The sequence below is a fragment of the Suncus etruscus genome, chromosome 3 (assembly GCF_024139225.1).
Source record: "Suncus etruscus isolate mSunEtr1 chromosome 3, mSunEtr1.pri.cur, whole genome shotgun sequence".
Taxonomy (NCBI): Eukaryota; Metazoa; Chordata; class Mammalia; order Eulipotyphla; family Soricidae; genus Suncus; species Suncus etruscus.
The window spans coordinates 161,916,095-161,940,744 of NC_064850.1; the positions used below are offsets into that span (position 1 = coordinate 161,916,095).

General features: G+C 34.8%; 1 protein-coding gene and 1 long non-coding RNA gene across 2 annotated transcripts in view; both read left to right on the plus strand.

The window, feature by feature from the left end:
• The first annotated feature begins 404 nt into the window (after positions 1–404).
• LOC126003474 (uncharacterized) lies at positions 405–19,626 on the plus strand. The gene is made up of 3 exons (XR_007493793.1): positions 405–472; positions 8,276–8,334; positions 19,604–19,626. It is a non-coding gene; the product is annotated as an uncharacterized LOC126003474 (long non-coding RNA).
• A 30-nt stretch (positions 19,627–19,656) lies between these two features.
• The window catches only part of ASXL3 (ASXL transcriptional regulator 3), a 151,558-nt gene continuing 146,564 nt past the window's right edge, over positions 19,657–24,650 (plus strand). Inside the window, exons 1-3 of the mRNA XM_049769721.1 lie at positions 19,657–19,725; positions 21,731–21,813; positions 23,254–23,256. Coding sequence (XP_049625678.1) covers positions 21,758–21,813; positions 23,254–23,256 — 59 coding nt within the window. The 5' untranslated portion in view covers positions 19,657–19,725; positions 21,731–21,757. The remainder of the gene's footprint in view (positions 19,726–21,730; positions 21,814–23,253; positions 23,257–24,650) is intronic.

A 24,650-nucleotide genomic window follows, 5' to 3' on the forward strand; every position in this document is an offset into this window, starting at 1 on the left:
TTACTAATGCGATTTTTATTGCGATTATTTGGTGAGTGAATAATCGCGAATACTGCGACATTTGAAGGCCGGCCGTGGGCCAAAAATGTTGTACGGAGGGCTGCGAATGGCCCGAGGGCCGCAAGTTTGAGACCCCTGCCCTAAGATAATCAGTTCCTGCCATTAATATATCCAGTTCTAGATGAATGAAATATGGACCCTTATCCTTGATCTTGATCCTTGAAATAAACTTAGAAAACAACAACTTAAGACCCAAATGACTTACTTCTCTATAAATTTAAAGTTGTTCAGTTTAGTAGAATTTAGTAACTTAAATTAAGTGATTAAAAGTAATCTTCTGTGTTTGATTTTAATAAGGTACAGTGATGATCTCTAAAGGCTTACTATGATTTCCAAACCAAGAGAAGAACTAATACATTGATTACCACACAGATTGGAAATGTTTGCAAAGTAAATAATCTTCTTTATACATGTAAGTAAAATATTTATAAGCTTGGTGTCATAGGCTTTATTTGACAGTGTCTCATATAATATTGGAATAGCCTTATAGTAATTATTTTAAAATATTAGCATTGCTATAGTGACACTAATTAGTCATCACAGCTTATAAGAGCTAATATTTATTGGGTACTTATATGCCTGACACTAACTTGTTATATGCATTTTATTACTTAACCTTAAGAAAAACATAGGAGAAATTGTAATTTCTTTAAAAATTAGTCTTTAAAAATAATTGAATATTGATTAGTTGAAGTAGCAGTTGAAATAAATTTAATTCAAATTAGCTTAAACAAAAAATGTTCAAATAACTGAGAAATTCAAGAGTATAATTCAGGGGCCCGGAGAGATAGCACAGCTGTGTTTGCCTTGCAAGCAGCCGATCCAGGACCTAAGGTGGTTGGTTCGAATCCCGGTGTCCCATATGGTCCCCCGTGCCTGCCAGGAGCTATTTCTGAGCAGACAGCCAGGAGTAACCCCTGAGCACCGCCAAGTGTGGCCCAATAACCAAAAAACAAAAAACAAAAAACAAAAAAACTTAGGTATTGTCTTTTAAGTATGTGCTTTTTCTCTATCTTTTTTGAAATACTTTATCTTGTCTTTATACTGTAGATAGCATTTGATTCAAGTCTGAGCTTAGATAAGATACTACTGAATTTCTAGACCTATATTCTCTTAGCTTAACAACACACCAGCATTAAAATAATTTTTTATTGTTATTTTTTTAATGCCATAGGCGAAGACTTCTCTTTTTTCTATGTGGTTGCTATATCCATTCCTCACCAACAGCAGTTGCAAGGATCAGATAAAATTATTAATTGCCCACAAAGCTCACAAGGGACAGAAGCAAGTTACACACACACACACACACACACACACACACACACACACACACACACACACAAAGACCAATAAAAAACAGGTACTGGAAACAAACTATAAATGTCATTGTTTTTATTTGTTGAGCTAGTAAATGAGAGTGATTCAAATCCAAGTCTGCCCAGCTATATACCCCATTCAAGATTTTTAAAAGAATAAAAGTGTTTTATTTTTACTTTTTCTCATTATTTATTTATTTTTTGGGGGGCTGTCACACCCAGCAGCACTCAGGGGTTCCTCCTGGCTCTACGTTCAGAAATTGCCCCTGGCAGGCTCGGGGGACCATATGGGATGCTGAGATTAGAACCACCATCCTTCTGCATGCAGGCAAATGCCTTACCTCCATGGTATCTCTCCGGCCCCTTTTACTCATTATTTATATTGCTCACTTTATATTTAAAAAACAACACAGCCAAGGCAGCTGTTGCAAAGACTGCTTTAGTTTTTTCCTCTGAAACTCATCTGACTTAGAAGCTAGATTTTTATTCTAATTGGATCCAGGGAGTTAAGAATCATATTTTAAATTTTTAAAATTTTCAAATCATATATAATGAATACTTTTAGTTCATTTAGAAAATTATAGAACAGTTTCTTTAGAGTTATATATGAGTAGTCTGTAATATTCAGAGTATAATTTAGCATTTTAAGATCTGAATTCATGCTATATTTTGAATGAAACATCCAGATATTATCTAGAGACAAGTAAATATTTTTATTCTCTGTATAAATGTCATGTTTTCTTTACAGGGTTGATTACTGACCTTTTGAGAATGTTAGTTTAACAAAACAGGGCAACTCACTCACTCTTCTCACTATTGTAAGGAGGTTAACATCAGATAATGGTTTCTTATATCATGTGGTTTTATGGGCACCCAGTTCTATGGTTGTCATCTCTTATTTACTCATCTAACATTTTTCTCCTGGAGCTTAAATAAAACAAAGATAAGCTTTGCAAAATTTCTTTCTTTCCTCCATCTTTTTTTGCTTCTCAGCCACATGAAAATTTATTCATACCTTTTTGGAAGAAGGTGGATGATACTGAGCATTGATGTTTATTTATGTTTTCTGCTCGAGGCAGAGCTGTTACTATGTGTAAAGTGAAAAATGTATTTAGTCTACTAAGCTCCTTAATGAGGTAATGAAAAAAAATGAAGAGCCTATTAAACATAAAAATGTTATCTCTTTTACTCATTCTTTCTTCAGCTTTTATTGTCTTTTCACTTTTTACTCAATGCTCTTATCACAAACTAATTTCCAGTAAATAAATAATAGAGGGACTAAAAGCAGGATAAAATGATCACTGAGCAAATACAGATAATGTATTTTCACTTAATCTTTTTTGTTTGTTTTTTGGCCACACCCGGTGACAGTGATGCTCAGGGTTTACTCCTGGTCATGCTCTCAGAAATTGCTCCTGGCTTGGGGGACCATATGGGATGCCCAGGGATCGAACCGTAGTCCGTCCTAGGCTAGCAAGCTCAAGGCAGACAAATGCCTTACGGCTTACGCCACTGCTTCAGTCCCTCCACTTAATCTTTTTTTTTTTTTTTTTTTTTGGTTTTTGGGCCACACCCTGTGACGCTCAGGGGTTACTCCTGGCTATGCGCTCAGAAGTTGCTCCTGGCTTCTTGGGGGACCATATGGGACGCTGGGGGATCAAACCGCGGTCCGTCCTAGGCTAGCGCAGGCAAGGCAGGCACCTTACCTCCAGCGCCACCGCCCGGCCCCTCCACTTAATCTTTTAATGACTTTTTTTTTTTAAGAAATATTAATTTGGGCCCAAGAATTAATACAGCATGTAGGGTACATGCCTTGTACGTAGCCAAATCCAGATTCAGTCCTGGAAACCCATAAAATCCCCTTTGCTCACTAGGGTTGATGTTTGAATGCAAAGCAAGGAGTTAGTCCTTAGTAACACCGGGTCTAGCCCACCCCCTCAGAATGATTAATTTCTTGAGCTCAGCCTCACAGTAGGTCAAACCTTTTTTCTTTGGTTTATGGGCCATAACTGGTGACACCCAGGGGCTACTCTTGCTTCAGTGCTCAGAACTTACTCTTGGCAAGCTTGGGGGACCATTTGGGATGCTGAAGATTGAACCTGGGTCAGACACATGCAAGGCAAATGTCCAAACCACTGTGTTTTTGCTTTGGCTCTAATTTTTTGTTGTGAAACTTGAAAGAGAATGAGGTTTTTTGTATTACTATCTTTCCCTGGCAAGTAGCTTTAGGGAATGAACAAGTTTTATTTTTTCCCTTTATATTTTTTTTTGAGGGGAGTGTTATACCACATTTTTGGTAGTGCTCAGGGGCTATTCCTTTCTCCCTGATCAATAGGGATCCCAGTGGTATCAGGAATTGAATCTGGGCCAGCCACATTGCAAAGTGGCCTTACCTCCACTGTACCATCTCTCTTGTTCCAGAGAAAGAAACAGGTTTAAGTAGACTAAGTGCTCTTGCAAAAACCCTGAGTGATGAAAAACATAGTGCTCAGGAGTCTCTTCTGCTCTGAAACATTGAACACCCCAGATGCTGATTCACTTGCTTCTTTCTTAGCCATTTGATCCCAAACACTGGTAACAAGATGAATTTCATTAATTCTGGTTCTTGGTTGGACAGACAGATTTGAGTAAGAAACAAGGATTTGTTTTCATCCACTGGGATTTAGAAGTTGCTTTTTACTGTTTCATATCTCCGACAGATACATTCCTTATATCTTATATAGCAAACAAGTATTTTCATTCCAGGGCACATTCTTCTGTGTTAGGCACTAAATGTATAACGACATGCTTTAGAGGTAGGTAAGACACACAAGATTAAACACCTTTTTTTTCTTTCTTCATTACATTGCATTGGATTACTTCATAAAATCTTCCTTCCCAGTATTTATGCATTGGTATTTTTAAACTAGTAAACAATAGAGAATTTTCACTGCAAGGACAGTTTTATATGCTATCTTAAGATAGATCTTTTTATATTTTGGCCTTGTAAAATAATTGCTTTCACATCCATCTGTCTACTGAGGAAAGTTTTCTAATCAAAATGAGTGGAACAATTACTGTTACCAGGGAATTGAATCCACGATAGTTGAAGAGATAGAAAAAGGGCACTTGGACATTTTAAAATGAGTTCAAGTTCCCAAGTCCAGACAAATTGTGTTTCATTGAAAAGGTCCGGCCAGATTTCCACACCACTGAAAGGAGGAAAGCAGACACTGTAATAACACCTCCTTCCTCTCTCCTCTCTACCCCCACTCTGTCTTTTGCCCAGGGAAGTGCTGGTAGAGAGGAGGAACACCCTCACAAGGGATTATATTTCCTAGTCTACCCCAGAAATTCCTGTCTCCATTTCCCTTTCATTGAGGGCTCAGTACCCTTGGGCTGTTTCCCATCAGGCTCCATTCTTCTTTCTATACAGTCCACAGGAACTCATGCCACTGACTGATTCCCTGGTGAGTCTCACCCCACTTCATGTTGGAAAAAGGGAAATTATGAAGAAAGCTTCTCTTGAAAGCCTTTAGACTTCCAAATCACAAGGAAAGTGGTGACCATATGCATCTTAAGTCAGTTCAAAGGTGTCTGCACTGCTTCTCTGCTCACAGATTTCTAGCCATAACTGTTCTATGCTCTAAAGCAAGAACTGAAAACTCCTGTCTTGAATTTTCTATCTTTGCCTAACTGGGTGACAGTTGTTAATGCATGGTCTTATACATACTAAGTGATCATTTTTGTTATGGCAGAGTTGATCTATAGGAGACATTGATTTTAGTAGTTACCTTTAAACAGTTTGGCTTTTGTAGGAGGGCATAGTATGTAATTATAGTTGGCATAGGCAAGGTCACCACTGGATTGCTAGGCTCACAACAGTGAATTTTGTTTTTTCACTTTTAATTCCCAGTAATGCAGGGATGATATGTTTTACCTTTATAAACCCCCCCCCCCTCCTTTGAAGCAGAATTCTGCAGTGTTTCTTCTTCTAACTATTATCTATGTTCAATGGCAGGCTTCGTTATTTCTCTTGCCCCCAAATCAGTGTTGTTAATAGAACTCTTGAAACTTTTCCTACAGATATAGATAACTTCCCAAGGAAGGATTTGGTTTCTTGTGGGTCTAATACCTATTGCTTGAGTTGAATAAATTTAAGACAGAAACATCTGGCCTAATTTATCTTCAGACATGATTTAATAATGCTGAATGGCAACCTCTGGGAAAAATCTAAGTAAGACTTTATGTAAGCACTAATTTAGTGTTGGATAACAACCAGCTCTTATTTATATTTCCTTCAAAACTATAGACATTTGATCACATTGGAGTTAAATTTACTTCATTCTAACATTTAAATGTGGCATTGTAATATAATGGGCTTCCTGCCTGGTAATGTACAGAATTCACATATTACAATTTAAACTGATGAAAACCTAGAAGCTTTGGGGACTATTTGATTCCATAAAGGATAATTTATTGGCAAAGCTAACTTTGGGCATTACAAAAGGTGCCCAGCCCATATTCCATATTTAATACCAGACAATACTGACACATTAAAAATAGTTCCATTTGTTCTGTTCCTCCTCATATTAGGCCTCTTTTTTTTTAGTAGATATTGCCATATCTATAAAAAATGGTAGGGAGATAGGAGATAGGATAGACGATTGAAAAGCTTCTTTAATAATAAGTTGAACAGTACATAAAGTAGAATAGAAAAGTACTGCCCAACTATATATTTAGCATAAATCTCTGTATAGATGCTTTATATCAATGGTCCTCAAACTACGGCCCGCGGGCCACATATTGTATTTATTCCCATTTTATTTCTTCACTTCTAAATAAGATATATGCAGTGTGCATAGAAATTCATTCACAATTTTTGTTTTTACTATAATCTGGCCCTCCAACAGTCTGAAGAACAGTGAACTGGCCCCCTGTTTAAAAAGTTTAAAAGTTAAAAAGCTCCCTGTTTAAAAAAAAAGAAATACATATGTTTTTGGGCCACACCCAGTGATACTCAGAGGCTATTCCTGGCTATGCACTCAGAAATTGCTCCTGGCTTGGGGGATCATATTGGATGCCTGGGGATTGAACCGCAGTCTGTCCTAGAGCAGCATGTGCAAAGCAAATTGTCCTACTGCTTGTGCCACTGCGCCAGCCCTTAGATGCTTTATATATTATACTGAGTCAAAAAATCTGTTAGGTGATCTTTAATATAGTTTTTAGAAGTTTAAACCAGAGGGTCCCAAACTTAATGAGTTTGCTGTCATTTTTTTTTTGTGGTTTTTGGGTCACACCCAGCAGTGCTCAGGGGAAACTCCTGGCTCCATGCTCAGAAATTGCTCCTGGCAGGCACGGGGGACCATATGGGTAGCCGGATTCGAACTGATGACCTTCTGCATGAAAGACAAAACCTTACCTCCATGCTATCTCTCCAGCCCCCTGCTGTCATTTTTTAAGAAAAAAATTCTCAGCACCCTTTGAAAATATGCCTCCTTCAGGTGAAGAGGCAGAAAGTTCCCACGAAAGCTCCCAATGATAATACTCCCCACAGTGGGTTGTTCTAGAGCCCTCTGGTGCAAGCTCTTCCATTTTGAGAAATGCTAGTTTAAACAATTACAGGTTTTTACTCATGGCACAAATTAGAAGCAAAGAAGCACATATCTTCTATCTATTGGTTATACAAACTATAAGTCGTATCTCTAAAAATCTTAGAGTGCATGTGCCAGATTTTTAATACGTATATACCATTTCTGAAACTTTAGCTTCAGAAATTATTTTAGTGATTACTCATGATAATTGCATTCCAGGTAAAGACCTCTCTCTATTAGAATTATTTATAGGGCTTTGCTTCAGAAGTGTCTAATGTTATATAATTGATTCATTTTTAAAATATTGTCTCTAGGTGAATAAAGTGCATGTTTGACAACTGCATAAAACTTTGCTTTCCCAGTTTTATTTCATTAAGAATTTGGGTTGCTAATCATCAGAAAGTAGAATTTAACCATAGTTACCCTTTCTTCTGCCTGAAGAACTTGGAAAGAAGATTAACAATTGATTTTCGGAGATGCATTCTCTATCCTGTAATGTTATTTTTCTGAGAAAGAAATCAACAGAGCTTAATGTTGTAACAAAACACACTGACCATGAACATTTGGGTACCAGTAACCAAAATCCAACTCCAGCCAAATTCTACATGAAACTTCATTTAATGGAAGATTTATTTAAACATACGCCACTATAGGGAGAGTCTTCAGTAACTCCTGTAGACTCGTTAGGATAAATGTGTTGAGGATTATTTTATTTATCTTTATTTTTTATTAATACAGAATCTGTGTTTTTAAATGTCTCTTCTTCCACATGTCAAGGGGCTAGCAAATTACAGAATCTCATTGTACAGTGTTCACTTGAAAGATATTGAAATGGCTGATATGGCTAAAGTTTTATGCTAATATGTTCTGGGTAAGCACAATAACTGTTCTTTAAGCTTCTAGATCCTGTGTCTGACATCCCATCTACTCTTGTTTATAGGTAAATCTTAATTATCTAGACGAATGTGACAGTTCCCAATCAAAACAGAGTTGGAAAGGGCATTTTTTTCAGTAGATAATAAGAACTTTTACATAAAAAAACAACAAATTTAGTATGTCAGTTCTGTCATTTGTGAATTATCTTGTTTTGATTAATTAGGCAAGTGTTTATTAAGATCTTATCATGTGCCAAATTGTAAAAATAAAACAATAATCAAGAAGGGGGAAATACCATGATGACCACAACTTTCGTAGAATCTGAATTATACCTCAGGAAATAAAGTAGTCCAGGGTCATTCATGTGTGTACTGAATTAGCATTTTGAATGAATATGAAGGAAGACATATGGCTTAGTCTCCTTCCTTTCATTTGAAATGCATTTCTAAGTAAAACAGAGGAAGTGTCTCTAGAGATGATGATGACATGTTTTATTGTCTTTCATTTTGGTGTGTGTTTGCTTGGTAAATATTTGTAAAATCAATGAATTATTGAGGAGGTGATGCTGTGGCCTAACTATTGTCAGAAGAAATGAGATACTTTTAACTGTGACAAAGCCAGCACTATTGTTTTTGCCATTCTTCAACATTTAAGTGGTCAGAATCAAATACTTTCATATAACAGTCATTTTCTACAATTATCTCAAGATGTATTTTGCAACTAATTCCTTCTGGCAGTTACATCTGGATACTGTGTCATTTGAGACTAGTCTGTGAGAATAACATTGAAGAATTTTCCTGACTGAAATGGAATGATGAGTAATGCTTGTTTTGGAAAAAGTTCAATATATTTATATTTTATTTCTCCACTGTGTTATACAGTATAAAGTGTATGATTATATGCTATTGTTGTTTGAGTATTCACTTTAATTTTATTTTGAACATATTAAAATTATTAAATTTAATATGCACAGATGTGATTATATTAATATTCAATAAAATTATGAAGAAAACGTGTGATTCTAATGTCAAAAATATTTACCACTTCAGTCTTTTTCTTTCTTCCACACCTTTTTCTGTTGTGGTATTTTGGGCCACACACATAGATGCTCAAGACTTACTCCTGCCTCCATACTCAGGGCAGGGCTCTGGAGACCATATGGGGTGCCAAGGATCAAACCCCCATTGGCTGCCTTCCTCACTGTTCTATCTTCCCAGTTCCCTTTCTACCATTCTTAATAGATTTTTTTTAAAACAATTGTGGAGGAATTGGTAGGGGCTCTGCAACTGTAAAATAATAACTTATAAATGATGATACCTTAAGTAAGGAAAGAATAGTTGATCTTTTATATGAAATGAATTCCAATGAATGTGTATTTGTGGGTATAAGTCTATCATACATTTGAAATATATTTTCTGTATTTTATTGATATTTAATAACATGGCATAATTTTCGGTTTGTTTTTGTTTGTTGTTGGGGCCACACCCAGTGACGTTCAGGGGTTACTCCTGGCTATACGCTCAGAAATCACTACTGGTTTGAGGGACCATATGGGACGCTGGGGGGATAGAACCCGCAGTATGTCCTAGGCAGTGCCAGCAAGGCAGAAGTCTTACCTCTTGCACCACCACTTCGTCCCCTGAACTGGCATATTTTTACTCATTGCTTTTTTATGAACATCTTTCCATGTCAGTACATAAATGACGTATGTTATGGGGTGAATGTACCTTCTTTTTCTTAAACCATCTCCCTCTTAAACTTTAAATGTGTGATATGATTTAATGCTTCATTAAACATGCAGGATGAGCTATGTGTTTCATAAGAGAAAAATCCTTAAAGATGAACTAGCTCAAGCAAATGATAGCCTCCCTTTTACATTTTAATAATACTGCTCAGTATTGCCCTTTAGCCAAGTTGCACCATTTGCTCTCCAACTGTAAATGTTGAATCAAAGACTTGGTGCCCAAGGGCATGGATTTGAATTCTGACTCTGTTTTAGAATGATAAAGAGATTAAGATACTTGTGTCTTAGATCTCACTGAGGAAATAACATCTACCTTTATAGCTGATTGTGACAGTAAATCTATAAGTCAAATTTTTATAGAGATGCTTAATTCATTTCCACTACAGAGTAGTTTTTAGTTTTATGTAAGTTCAATAACTGGGATATAAAATATTGGTACCTCCACCAATTTGCTTTTTCATAAAGTTATCATAAAAAGAAGGATGACTTTGATTATACTTTTTCACATGGACAATGATTTAGTCCCCTTAAAGTGTACAGAAATACTCATTAAGTGCCTTATTTTTTTTTTAAGTTTGGTTAATTTTAGGGGTTACTCCTGGGAATCAAACACAAATTGTCCAATGTGCAAGACAAGCACCTTATCCAAGGTGCTATGTCTCTAGTCCCAACCTTAAATTTTCCTAACTTACCTTAAAAATACTGTTTTAAGGTAGACATCTACAAATATTTTCAAAGTTCTTCTATCATAATATTTTAAACATAGTATTAAGATATAGTTTAATAGTATGTTAATTTAGTCGTTGGATGTTGGAAGTCTGTGTAATTGGATGAGTTAACTTTATAGTCTAAATTATATTTTAGATAATAAAACATTTAGATTATAAATTTAGATTTAGATCATAAACACTGCTATATATCACAGAGAAAATTAGTGAACAGGGAGATTAATTGTTCAGAAATTGTATACACCAGTTAGTTTTTTTTTTTTTTTTTTTTTTTTTTTTTTTTGAGCTACCACTTCATAGCTCTGTGACTTTGGAAGAGTTAAATTAACTGTATGCCAGTGATCTCTTCTGTCAGATGACATCTATAAGATGAGGACAGTAATAGTCTCTGGATGATAAGGTTGCTGTTATAAGGATTAAGTGGGCCTAGGTTTATGTTAGAATAATGCTTGATGCAGTGTAACTGCTGTGTAAGTACTCACTAGTGTTATTTTTATAAAATAAAAATGTAGAAAAAATGGAAATTATAGATCATTGCGCTTATCTCAACTCATAGTAAAATAGTTGAGTGTTTTATTAAACAGATGATGGTGAACATTTTGAAATGGAAGTAGCAATCCCTGGAAGGCTTTATAGATTTTCTAAGTTAATTCATGTCAAGCTAAATTAATTTATTTTTGATGGGATTATTAGAATTATACATCAGAAGTATGCTATTGGAGTGAATTTTCAGCCAGCCATTTCACACAGTATATTGTGAACCTCTGTTTAAAGTGATGGACAAATATGAACTGGATGATTATATAATTAAATGAATTTGTAGCAGATTGCACGAAGTCTATTGATTGACTAATCAGTATCTGTCTCAAAGACGATCTCAGTGGCTGCCAGATAGTTTGTTGCTTTGTTTTTTATTGCTTTTCTCAGCGCTATAATGAATAATTTGGAGGAATACATCAAAGTCATGCTTGTCAAATATGTGGATCTCACCCAAAAAAAGGGAAAATGAAGAGTTGGACATGAGAATTATTATTTCAAAAGAGGTTTATGAGCTAGAGCAAAAACCCAAAAAATGATAAACAATAGAGACTTGGCTAAATATTTTTTCAAAATTTTGGATGCCATAATGTGTAACTGTTACCTAGAACAATCATTTTTTGGTATTAAGTAGATATGAGCAGCAAAGACATTGTAAAACAAATACTGGTACATTACACTAATTTATGGCTATGTCTGGAAAGTTTGGGAAATACACAGAAGCACAAAATTACATAAGCATGTGTTTTCAGAAGCAAATGTTTGAAAGATATGGAAATGTTAGTTGATTGACAATGAGAATTACTAAAATAGAGCAAGTGTCATATTGGTTTGTGGTGATGTGATTATAGGAGTTAGAAAAAGGGAAGTAATAATTTTACTTTATCATATTTACATCAAACTACACAGAATATTTGTCAATGTTTTGTCAAGATATAAGTAAATTTATTTGAATTGCTGATTTTTAAAGATGTATTTTTTAAGTGGCATTGGCATACTCTGTATTGATCTATTTGAGTTGCTATTTTTCAAGGATGTGTTACCTTCAATACTGACATTGGCAGAGTCAAGTATAGTTAAAGAAGGATTATTCAGAAATTGCGTCTACATGTTATTTTGGGGGAAATGTAGGTTTCAGCTCTATTGTGATTAGGGCTTTCAAATCAATGGCAGTTTACCCAGTGTGTAACATACTGTTACATTTTTCCAGAGGGGCATTCCATCTCTGATAATTCTCAGGGTCTGCTCTGGTTCTGAGTTTAGAAATTACTCCTGGCATTTCTCAGGGGACCATGTGGTGCCATGTAGTTAGAGTTGGCTTCATGCAGTGCAGATACTTTCAACTGTCAACGATCTATTTGACCCTGTACTTCATTTTGTATTTTATCCTACATTTTATTTTAGGCATTATGAAATATTTTGATTTAATTATTTTTGGGGATCCATACACAGCATGCTCTGGACTTCTTTATTTGTGTCAGGGATCTCTCCTGATGGTTTTTGGGGAATAATATGTTATGCTAGCGATCAAATTCAGGTTTGTCGGGATGCAAGGCAAGAGCCTTATCTGCTGTCCTAATTGCCCTAACTCTAAAAAGTTCGTAATTTAATATTAAGAAAATTGTCACACTGAAAGTCGTCTCTGACTACATAATAAAAAGAAGAGGAATGCAGTATTTTTATCTACTATATAGAAAATAAATTAGGTTCTGAACAGGATATATTGTCTAAAAATGTCTGTGATCGAAGGATTGATTTTTTTCAGTAAAGACATGTTATACCTTTAAAAGAATGTTTCCTCTGCATGATTTAAATAATTAATATTTTTACCTTCTTAAGAACACTTTAGAAACTCTGATATATCTAATATTGTTTTTCTGAGTAAAAGGGGGAACTCGAGCTGTTTCAAATGATTATAAAATTAGAGAAAAGTTTACCAAACCCTACAGAAAATCACAATTATAGTTGCATTGTATATTATGCACATATTCTGATGATGAGAATGGATTTTGAACTATACTAGACATCAGTAAATCCTCTCTTCCTTCCATTCTCCTTTTATCCTTCTTATCTCCTTCCCCCTCCTTCCTCCATCTTGCCTTCCTTCTCTCCTTCTCCCTCCTTCCCTCCCTCCTTCCTTCTCCCCTTCACTTCTTCCCTCCTTCCCTCATCCCTTCCATTCTTCCTTCCCTAGCAAGATCATTTTTATTGAAACTTATTTAGAACTATATGAGGTGAGAAATAAAATCACATGTTACAAACAGTATAAGCTTCTCCAGAGTAGACATATACAAATAAAAAGATATGGAACAAGCCAGTAAGCAACATGCTCAAGGGAGAACACAGTCTTGAAGAGCAAGCAGAAAACTGTTTTTCTATCCTCAATTGTTTCTATTCTCACATTTTCTGAAGCCGGATGACTGAAATAATTTTGCTCTAAGACAGAATTTTCTCATAATGGATATTCTATGATACTACATATCATAGTTACCTGAAAGTTTGTCCACATATATATTGTTGGAAATATGTTGTCACCATTGACATTTTCCCTTGATTTGTATGCATATGTAACAGGAGAATTTGTCCCTGTGGTGTGATGTTCTTCCTAGTTATCAGAGCAATGTCTTAACAAGTGCCATATTGTAGACTATCTCTTGTTAAACACAGAGAAAAGATGTTAGATAATGAAATGTGTTCACTGTGTTACAGGTTTGCCCAAGAGTCTGTAATAGAATGAGTTGGGCAGTGATCAGAGCAGAAGGGTTAGCTCTCTGTAGCTAACCTGGTTTGTAAGAACTGGTGCAGAATAACTTAAGGGTGCCCCCCAACCCCCATTTTTAAAATAGCTCTCTTCTTTGTACCAAACAATTAATATATTCTTCCTTTGAGAAGAGTCTAGCACCCATCAGCCAGTAGTATTAACTAGTGTTTTTAAGCACTAGTTACTTCTGTAAAAAGTCATTTAGTGTTTTGGAATAAGTGGCTTACCTTCTTTACCTCACTAGATTTTTTTTAATATAAATTTTTATTTTGATCATAGTGGCTTACATATTGTTGACAATAATATTTTAGGTACATATTTACATAAAATCAGGGGGGATTCCCATCGCCAAATTGTCTTCCCTACACCTCCGTTTCTGTCCTACCTTCCTTTTCCTTTTCCCTCACCCCAGGGCGGCTAGAATATGTGGTCCCCTCTGTATCTAACCCACTACTTAGTAGTCTTGCACCTGTTTGGTCTTGATGCCTCCCTTATTTCCCCCTCTAACTGGAGTCAGGACTAGCTAGTTCAAGTTGCGTGGTTTTGTTTGAAGGAGAGAAAAGTAATAAACTGGGATAAGAGTCTATGGTATTTTGTAAGTGAAGAAGTGGAGAAGCTTAGATTTGGGGGGAGGTGGTTTCAATAACCCAGCTCAGAAGTTAGAGGGGAGGGGTTCTCAGTTCATCTATCTACAAAGCCCATACTCTTGTTTGTCTATAAAAATTCCCCATAAAGATGGATACAAACATCTCCCTAATATAACTCCTTCCTTATTTACTGAAGCTTACTGATTAGTGCTGCAGTCTGAAGTTACAGATGTGAATGATGACCTTGGTGCTTGAACAAATGAAGTTAGCAGTGTAGCAGGAATAATATCATTACACAGATAACGCTAAGTAATACCAGTTTCGACAGGGGCCACCTCGCAAATGTATAGTTTGAGCCATTAAGAACATTAAAGGAGATTATTCTTTAGTGTGGATTGGTTTAAGGGGTGGGGATGCAATATATACCATGCATATTGTGTTGAGGATAGCCCCCAGTTTCTATAAGAACATCTGCGCTCTTGGCAAAAAGGCATATGATTTTATAGAAGGAACAATTTCAATACCAGAGTTGCTAGCTCCAGACTTTAAGCTGTGCGACACTGGAGTGCACAAAAGTTGACTTCTGTGAAAAGTAGACCTGCCTTTTAAAATTATTTTAACAATATTTTTGTGATCTTTGAAGTCACACTTATTTATATGAGATCACAGTATAAAAAACTATCACCTGTAAGTCTTTAACTGGTAAACATATGTGCTAAGAGTAGACAACAATCTAATTGATTTACATATGCAGAGAACTTGATGAAGTGCTATAATTTTATGTGATGTATTTCCTCAACTGAATATTACCTAGTGACCTAAATTCATGTTTTACCAAAGCGATACGGACCTTTGAGGTTTCTTAAGAATAGTGGATAAAAGGAATGTCCAGTATTTCTCTGGAAATATGTAGTCCCAAGGTACTTAGCACAGAGGCCTTGTTATATTACTTAAATATAATAAGATATTTGATACTCTTACTATATTTAAACATTTTCATTGAGCATATTATGTGTAAGTTGTACCCTTTTACTTAGTAACAATATGACCTTAGACCAGTTACTTCGTGAATCTCAAAGTTAATTCTGCCTCCTATATGAATCTCAACATATTATTGTAAAGGGCAAATAATGATAAATGTTGTATGAAGACAAATAATATTTTGTTTGAAAGCTCTCTGTAATTGTAGAGAGCTATTTAATGCTTCATTGTTATAATCCCAGAATCATTTACCTAAGACATGAGGCATTAAACAGCTAAACCTTTTAGTGAACTAACAGTATAGATTAAACTTATTAAAGGAAGACACATTAATGCTGAAGAAAGGGAGAGAGCCTGGTGTTTCTACTCATTTGAGATTCCACAAATCTAAATATAAATCATTGATAGGATTCTTAAATTATGAAAATCTTTTCATTTTGCAGTGAAGCAAGTAGCCTGCTCAGAATATTTAATGTCTGAAGGACTACAATTTTAACCATTATATGAATGCTTGTATAATTACTGTTGACCTTAGAGATACATGAAATTAATTTTCTGAAAGGCACCAAGAAAATAAAGAGGTAGCCATAACAGTGATCCTCAACTATAGCCTGCAGGCCACATATTATATTTGTATCTGTTTTGTTTCTTATGCAGTGTGCATAAGAATTTGTTCATAAGTTTTGTTTATACTATAGTCAGACCCTCCAATGGTCTGAGGGACAGTGAACTGGCCCCCTGTTTAAAAAGTTTGAGGACCCCTGCCATAGAACGTTTGAGGCCAAACCAGAAAAATGTAGAAAGATTGGACTTAAAACAGAAAAATATATTCTTTGCAGTTCTTAGATATGATTTGGCAAGCGATTTCTATCTCTCAACTATGTTGCCTTTTATTTATTTATTTTTTTGCAGATATTATTTTCTCCTTTAACTGCAAACTAGTCTGGGAGATGAGGTTTCAGGGAAGAGTCTGTCTTGTCTCAAAATTACATTATCTTTGAGGTAGGCTATGATAGTCACATGTTTAAAGGTGAAATCCTCTGATATATTTTCGAGATTGATTCACATCCTCAGAAAAATACAAGAGAAACCATTTCTTGGAAGGTAGCAAATTGTCTCTGTTCTCTGTGTCCTTCACCTGAGCCTTGCCCATTTAGAGGGCGTTTCTGAATTTGAAACTACTTGGAGAGTCTTAATGCAGAGAAGTCAGATGGTAGTTGGGAATTCAAAGACTTTGTGTGAGGTGTAAGTTGGAAACATATAAGACACAATTATCAGCATGAGAGTGAAGTAGAATCATCATGTAGCCCTATCACTGGAGAAGAATTTACTTTTTAAAAAGGAGAGGAAATTTTATGTAAAGATTGAATATTGTGGCAGACAGATTTGCATAGCGAAGACGGTGATATCTGGCCAGTGGTGTCAAATTACAGGCTTCCCTTGGCAGTGCTAGTTTTAATAATTCTAGCTACAGATATCCTTAGGGGAATTCAGCAAAGGTTTTTTTTTTTTTTTTTTTTAAGGAAATAAATTATAGAGCAGCTCAATTTTCAGCAATAAGTTTTCGAAGTTACTAAAAATTGCTAGTTTTATCCAGTGTAAATAATAAAGAAAAACAGAATTATTGAGAAAGACACACAATTCACATTATTTGTAGAAAATGGGATTTGGTACTTCTATGCTGCTAGAATTATTAAGACTTCAATTAACTGTATATCTAGGAATTATCTCAGTTCAGCTTTTGTGTATATTAGCAGTGAAATATGAGAATGTTATATGAAACAAGCTTATTCATAGTTGTGACCAAAAATATAAAACCATGTAATAAAAAGTTTATTACAGTTGATAAAACTTAAAGGCATGGAACAATGTGTGTAAATTTCTTAAAAATTTAATTAGATGTCTCATTTATTTCCAATCTAAATTTCATCTGGAGGTAATAAAGACATGAACAATTAAAAATTTAAGAAGGAATAATGAGAGCAGTGCTCTGTCCAGATAGTAAAGCGTATTATAATATTACAGCAATTAAAACAGTGTGGTGCTGGCATAGAAATTGATGAAAAGATCAGGGGCACCTAGCAGGACTCCTGGATGAGTCCCAAGGACACTGTTTTGCAATTTATTCTAGAGACCCTGGAGACTTCCAGAGTGACTTTAGCCATTAAAAGGAATAAGTCTGAGGGGCTCTAGGGACCTGCTCTCCACTTCAACCAGAATAGCTTAGCTTCTGCACATTTTATAATTTGGGTTCCCACATTTATGTACTAGTTTCACATTCAAACATTTTTATTGACCTAACACTGATGGATGGAAAAGGGGACATTCCATTAATCTACAAGTGAAGCAAATTGTGGAAATTTGACTTACTAAATTTGACTTACTAACTTCTGTACCTTTGTACAAAATTTAAATTTAGAAGCATTAAAAATATATGTAAATACTTGAATGAAGTATTTGCAGACATTCTCCTGATTTCTGAATATAAAGTTTCTAAACTTAAGTAGTAAAAATCAGAATGAATAAGCCTGAGAAAGATGTACATATGAAAATAGAAAAATGTTCATGTCTCAATAAACTATTCAGAATCTAAGCAAAGGAATAGATACCTGATACTAATATGCAAACAATGACTGTTATTCTTACAATATATAGAAATAATTATACTTGGTAAAGAAAATAGAAATATCCTGGGATTGGAGCAATAGCATAGCGAGTAGGGCATTTGCCTTGCATGCGGCTGACATGGGTTCGATCCCCAGCATCTCATATGGACGCCCGAGCCTGACAGGAGTGATTTCTGAGTGCACAACACCACCAGATGTGGCCCCAAAGCCAAATATATATATATATATATATATATATATATATATATGTTTATATATATCTGTATATACATATATGTACATACATATTTTAGATATATCCCATATGATAGTAATTTGAAAAATAAACTTTAGCCTTATTATTAATGGAAGTATAATTAAAATAATAACAACTTGCCACAAACCAAATTGTCAAATTATTAAAGATAATGCTTACTGCTTGTAAAATTGTGAAGAAATATTCAGTTTTGTTTGATCTCAGTATAAATCATTAAAAGGTTTCTGGAGGCTACTGGCAGTGTATCAAGAGACATGATAGAGGTCACATTCTATCACTGACTCAAAAATACTAAAAAATGTTAGATATAGTACATTTTTTTAAAATTTATTAGTTGAATTTTAATAGCATTTAAATGTCTATCCTCTGTAAAGTGCCAATATGTTCATATGTTTATTTTGAATAATTCAAATAAAATAGAGAAAAGTCAGGCATTTGATAGTATGCAAATGCATTTTAGGAACTTTTATATTAAAATAATACCTATGAATACATAATCTAGTAGGAATATAGGACTATTAAGACTAATTTATTATGGTTTGAATTTTGTGTTTATATCTTATCTAATATAAATGAATTAAAATTTTTGCTATCAAAATGTAAGATTTAGTTATATTTTTATTTTGGGCCACCCCCATGATACTCAGAGGTTAGTCCTAGCTCTGCACTCAAGGCTTAACTTCTGGCAGTATTTAAGGGACCATATGAGATGCTAGAGAGAGAACCCAGGGGACTATATTTGATGCATGGGGTCCAATTCAGGTCAGAAAAACACCCTACCTGCTAGACTATCTCTCCAGCCCCTAAAAGTATGATTATGTTAAGTAATCATAAATATTGGAAAACTTTAAAATAAGTTTAATAATTCACAAATTATGTCTTATTGCTCAAAAAACAGTTTGAATCTGTTGATAATATGGAATATATATTGATTCTGTTTACCAGAATATATTATAACAAGTAGTGCTAAAAATTGTAAGCAGTCTTGCATTTTAATCTATTGCATCCATGATATTAGTTTCTCGAGAGGTAGGTACAAGGTGGGAAACAATTAGAGTAATGTGTTATATTAAAAGAAATAATTTACTAAACTGTGAACACATTCAAATGTGAGTTGTAGTTGGTGACATGAAGAAAGAAATGCAGAGAATATACTTTTATAGTATGTGGAATACTATAAGGCCTCAGAGCCCAGAGATTTTGGGGAAGGAGGCAATCGAGCTAATGCTGTAGTGCTTGAGTGCGGCTGCTTGCAAGTCTGATTCCTGTCTTTGCTATGTGTCACATTATTTTGATGGTATTAATGTTTTGTTCTGAGAGAACAAAATAATAAAGATAGAGAGAAGGTCATTTCTCTCTATTTTTTTGTTCTCTTAATGTTCACACAATCAGTTCAGAGAAACTTGTTCACATCCAGGAACCTCTCCTTCTCTGTCTCCTTTCTCTGTCTTGCAGGAACTGAGGGTGGTTTCTGGTGTTTTGTGTGGCTTCATCATTTCCTTCCTGCCTCTCATCCAGTTCATGATGTAATTCTTGGCACTTTTACTTCCTTTGTAGAGTAGGATGTGATGGCATAGAGAAGGGGACAGGGCTATCCAAATTCTCTCAATTGCTGGGAGGAGCTGCCCAGGTGTGCTGAGGGGCCTGTACTCAGGAAGAGAAACAGGGAGTCTTCCACAGTGAGTAACCCCACTTCCAAGTGCACCCAAAATTTCATGAAAACATTGTTTAGTACATTGGATTTTGTGTTTCAGTCCTTTTCTAGACTTAACCACTTTGCCTTTTGGACATTCCCAGTTAAGCTCAATTTTCCACCTTTGTCTTATCCTCTGTCCCCCTATTTCAACCATCCTGTGCCTTTTCCTTCAGCTTCGTTCTTTCTTGCTTGCTTGTCGGTCTGTGTCTATTGCCCTTCTCTCCATATCTCTTAAGAGACACCATTAGTATTTTCAGCATTGCCTATCATTTGGGGTGCTACCCATCCTATATATATTAATATATAATATATATATTTAAGTAAATATATATTTATATATAAATATAATAAATAATATATTACTATATAATATAATATATATAGTCCATGCGACCATAGCATCTCAGTAATCCATAAATACGTCTGCTCTACTTACAGTTCTTATTTTCAAATTCTGTTATCTTTTTTTGTTTGTTTTCATGTTTTTCCTTTATGCTTCTCTTTGTGACCTAATATCTACTCCCCTTTCAGTTCTTTTATGCAGTTTTCTTCTTGCCTGTAAAAATAAAACAGTATTTTTATGTGTTAGACTTCTCTCCTATACAGCTATGCCCTTCTTTTCCCCCGACTTTCCCAGTTTAAGTTCAGCTCTCCAGTGCCCTCTTCCGTGAGGACAATTTTTCTTTGTTCCTATTAGTTTACTTGCATCTGTACATTCTTTCTTAATGAAGCTCATGGTAAAGAACTTAACCATTATGACCAAAGGGCTGATATAGACTGGGAAAAAATGGGGAAATTTGCTGGGAACTAGAAAGTGAAAAACAACAGAGTGACCCTACCCCTCATGGTAAGATGGGGCTGGCTGATTATAAAACTTTGAGGAACTGAACTTTTGCTAGTGAGCTAGTAAAAATTTGGCCACTTGATCATAGAGAGACCATGGAACTTGTTGGAAAATATTTGAAAGAATTTCCAACTTTTAGTTTTTACAGCACACAGTTCATTCTAATAATAATCAATATTCTAGCCAATAGCATAACTTAGAACACTAGTACTTAAGTTGCAACGGGCCATCAATGTGCAAGCAGCTACTCTACTTACCTTTAAATAGGTGCCGTCTGCCCTTGGAGGAAATGATTGTAAAGATGTGTAGAGAATTGTGTCTTGTACCCAGAGGTGGTCCCTGCAGTCCATGCTGGGGAACAGTGTGGACACTGTTGTTTACTACTTTCACAACACATAGCCAAATCCCTGGACAAATAAAGGAACTTAATGTCCAGGGAAGATGGTGTAATCTGCTAGAACACTCCCATGTAGGAAAGAAGGGGAAAAAAGATAATGGGAATCAGTTTATAAAAATGAGAAGGGTTGAATGGGAAGATGAAGGGGTTTATTGAAAATTAATTGGAAAAGGCAAAAGAAAGGAAACTGACCTGAACTGGAAAACAGTGTAATGAGTCACTCAGATTTCTGTGTGCTACTTTCACATTTTGGCCTTGAAGAATCTCCCCTCCTCATTTGATTATACAAAAGCAGTTTACTAAAGTACAAATCCAGTTATTTCTGATCAGAACATTTTTCTCTGGCATTGGTAATATTCAGGCTCCATTTTTTCCAAAGCTCTGGGAATTTAGAAAGTAGTTTAACAGCCTGATATGACTTAAATATAACATACCAGCAGTTTTTTAATAAAGGAAATGATACACATTTTAAACTTCATTTCTTTAAGTCTTACTGCTTTGGGTGAGTGTTTTGTGCTTTTATTTTAAAAGACTAGCCCCTCTACGTTACAAAAACTAGCACTAATCTCCATTCGTGATGAAAAATGTTGTTCTCATTTTACACTTGAGGTGTGTGATGAGACCTTTTGACAAAGCAGTCCCTTCCCTTAAAAAGTTTGGAAAACCATTGTATGATTTACATGCACATTATTTTGAATGATTTTGTGCTTTAATTTAGAAACCTTATGTTTTTCTTTATTTTTTTAGGCACTAGAAAAACATCCCAACTCACCAATGACAGCAAAGCAGATATTGGAAGTCATTCAGAAAGAAGGTTTAAAAGAAACAAGGTCAGTATCTATTTTTGTAAAATGTTATTTTAATTAATAATTTCAATGTTAATAATTGCAAAATAATGGTTGATATAGGTTTTTATATAGTAATTTTTTAAAATTAAATACTTGCCTTCACATTACTTTGTGATAGTTTGGATGATCACAGTTTAAGAGTTGTTATTAGCTTAATAAGCTACATTATAAATTATAGATTATAGTATTTTAATAAATTACAATATAGAACACATTTTGTCAACAAACAGTAGGCTGTGTGAACTAGCCCCTTGTTGTTTTGTTATAATAATATTTTTAGGCACTATGGCTACAAACATGTTTGTAGTTGGGTTTCAGTCATAAAATGTACACCTCCCTTCACCAGTACAACCTTCTTGCCATCAATGCAATCTTACTCCTCCCCACCCCTGCCTATATTTGAGACAGGAATTCTATTTCTCTTATTCACTACCATTGTCATGATAGTTGTTAGTGTAGTTATTAGTCTATCTCTAACTAGCCTCTCTTTGGAGCTCCTACTTCTATTATAAGAAGAGATTGCATTTCTGAAAGAGTTTTGAAAGAAACACTTTGCAGGCTTAATAGCTAGAATCTAGGATATGGATATTAAAATGTTCTCACTTTGATAAAATTTGAAGTGCCAATAAATGTAGTTGAAATTTTAGATATCATATATTTAGAACTCCTTACTTGAGCATCATTAATCAGCTGATGAGTTTTTAAAAATAGCAGCTTTATTCTGATATGATTCATACAACATAAAACCCACCCATTTAGAATATAGAGTTCAGTGGTTTTTAGTATATTCACAAAATTAACACTAATTTTATACATATCACAATTTTACTAGGCCTGTTTTAGGATACTTTCATTATGCTAAAATGAAACTCCATATGCATTAATATAATATTTTATCAATTAGTATCATTTTCCCATTTTCTTCTCACCAGCCCTCAATAATCACTAATCTACCTATGTCTATAGATTTGCCTACTGTGTACTTTTCATATAAATTAATTTATTTTTTATTTTGTTTATGGGTTGTGTTCATGGGCCATACCTTGCTCTGTACTCAAGAGTTATGTCTGGCTGACTGAGGGGAACCATATGGGGTGCTGGTTATTGAAATCAGGTATCTGCATGCAAGACAACCTCTGGCTACCCTTTCCTTATAGATTAAACTGGACAAAAGAATAATATTTTGTGATGGGCTTATTTTACTTAGCATTGTGTTTCCAAGGTTCAGCCATGTTATAACACAAACTGACACATAATTCACATTTTTTTGCCAAATAATATTCTTTTTTATTTAATGTGACATTTCTTATATGTGATGATCTTTTAGTCCATGTGTTACTTTTAGTGTTTGAACTTTAGTCAGCCTTTTAAGGTCATTGTGATGTTCTTACTGGTGGAGAGAAAAAGGAGTTCTTTACAAAGAAAGTAACCAGAGTTGTCGTTTTTGTATAGAATTTTTTTCTGAACTATTCTATTTGCCAGAGCTTGGTGGAAAAAAGTGGTTGCACTTGGTTAAAATGAAACCTGGTGAATTACCTTTTGAAATTTTTTGACAAATATTGAGTGAGACATTTTAAGAAGGAAAACTAATATTTTTTAAGATATTACTATTACTCATAACTCCTAATACTGAAAAGTATGGGTAATAATCACCTCCCTGTTTAATTGTGGTATTTCTCAAGTTCAATCGGTGAACATCCCAATTCAGTGAGAGCAATGAGGTCTAGTTCCAATTTTCAGCTATATATTATGGAGCCTTTTGTGTCTACCCATTTTGAAGAAAGAATATTGGATTCCATACCTATTCTCCCACAAATAGCCAAAGTGTGGGCACTAGTGGGGAAGGAAATTGCTGACAGCTTGACTTCCTAGTAGAGGAGATCCTATTCTAGGTCAGATGTCAAGACGATAAATTAGGGAACAACATGGAGATATCTGGAATTTAATTATTTCCTTGCTACCTGTAAAAAACCATGAAATATTGATGCTACTTAGAAAGCATGGAACATTTTTGTGTCTTAGTCAAAAACAGAGAGGAGTTAAATATTGTAGGAGATAAATGACTGTCAAATGTTGGATTTTTTTTAATTTTAATTTTATTGAAACCATTATGATTTACAAAATCTTTCATAGTTGAGTTTTAAAGATGCAATGAATCAGGGACAGTCCCATCACGAGTGTTAACCTCCCTCCACCAGCGTTCCCCAGGTGCATCACATACTCTCCCCTTTGGCCTTGGCCTTCCAGTAGCACGCCCATTTTAAGTTTGGATTATTAAAGTTTGGCTCTCTTGATTTCATTCTTGTTGTCTTTGGCTAGGATATTTAGTTATGTTTCTTTTTAACACTACCAATGCACCTAAGACCAATTGAGTCCTGGCCCTCATCCTTTCATATTTGTGTTTGCCAGAGAATCTGCCAAAATAGATATAAAGCGCATATTCTATAAGGAGACATTTGAAATTTGGTCATTAAGATGCTGTTCTGCACGGTAGTAATTGTGCTACTTTAATTTGTTTTGTATCAGGTAGTATAAACTTTCTGTACCAATGTCCTGAGCAGCATTTTACTTACACTTAATATTATAATAGCATTATTTCATATTTTTCAAAATGCTACACTTCCACGTAGGAAATTGCTTTAAATGTACATAGTTAAAAAAATACCCCTACATTTTTAAGAGCCAAAAAGTATTTAAATAGAAAGATAGCCTCCTGTTTAACTGTAATTCTCCTTCCAGTCTATTAATATCCTTCTTAAGAGAAAAATAAGTTGATTCTTATAAATGCTGATGAGCCATAGCAGCAATATGATAGATAT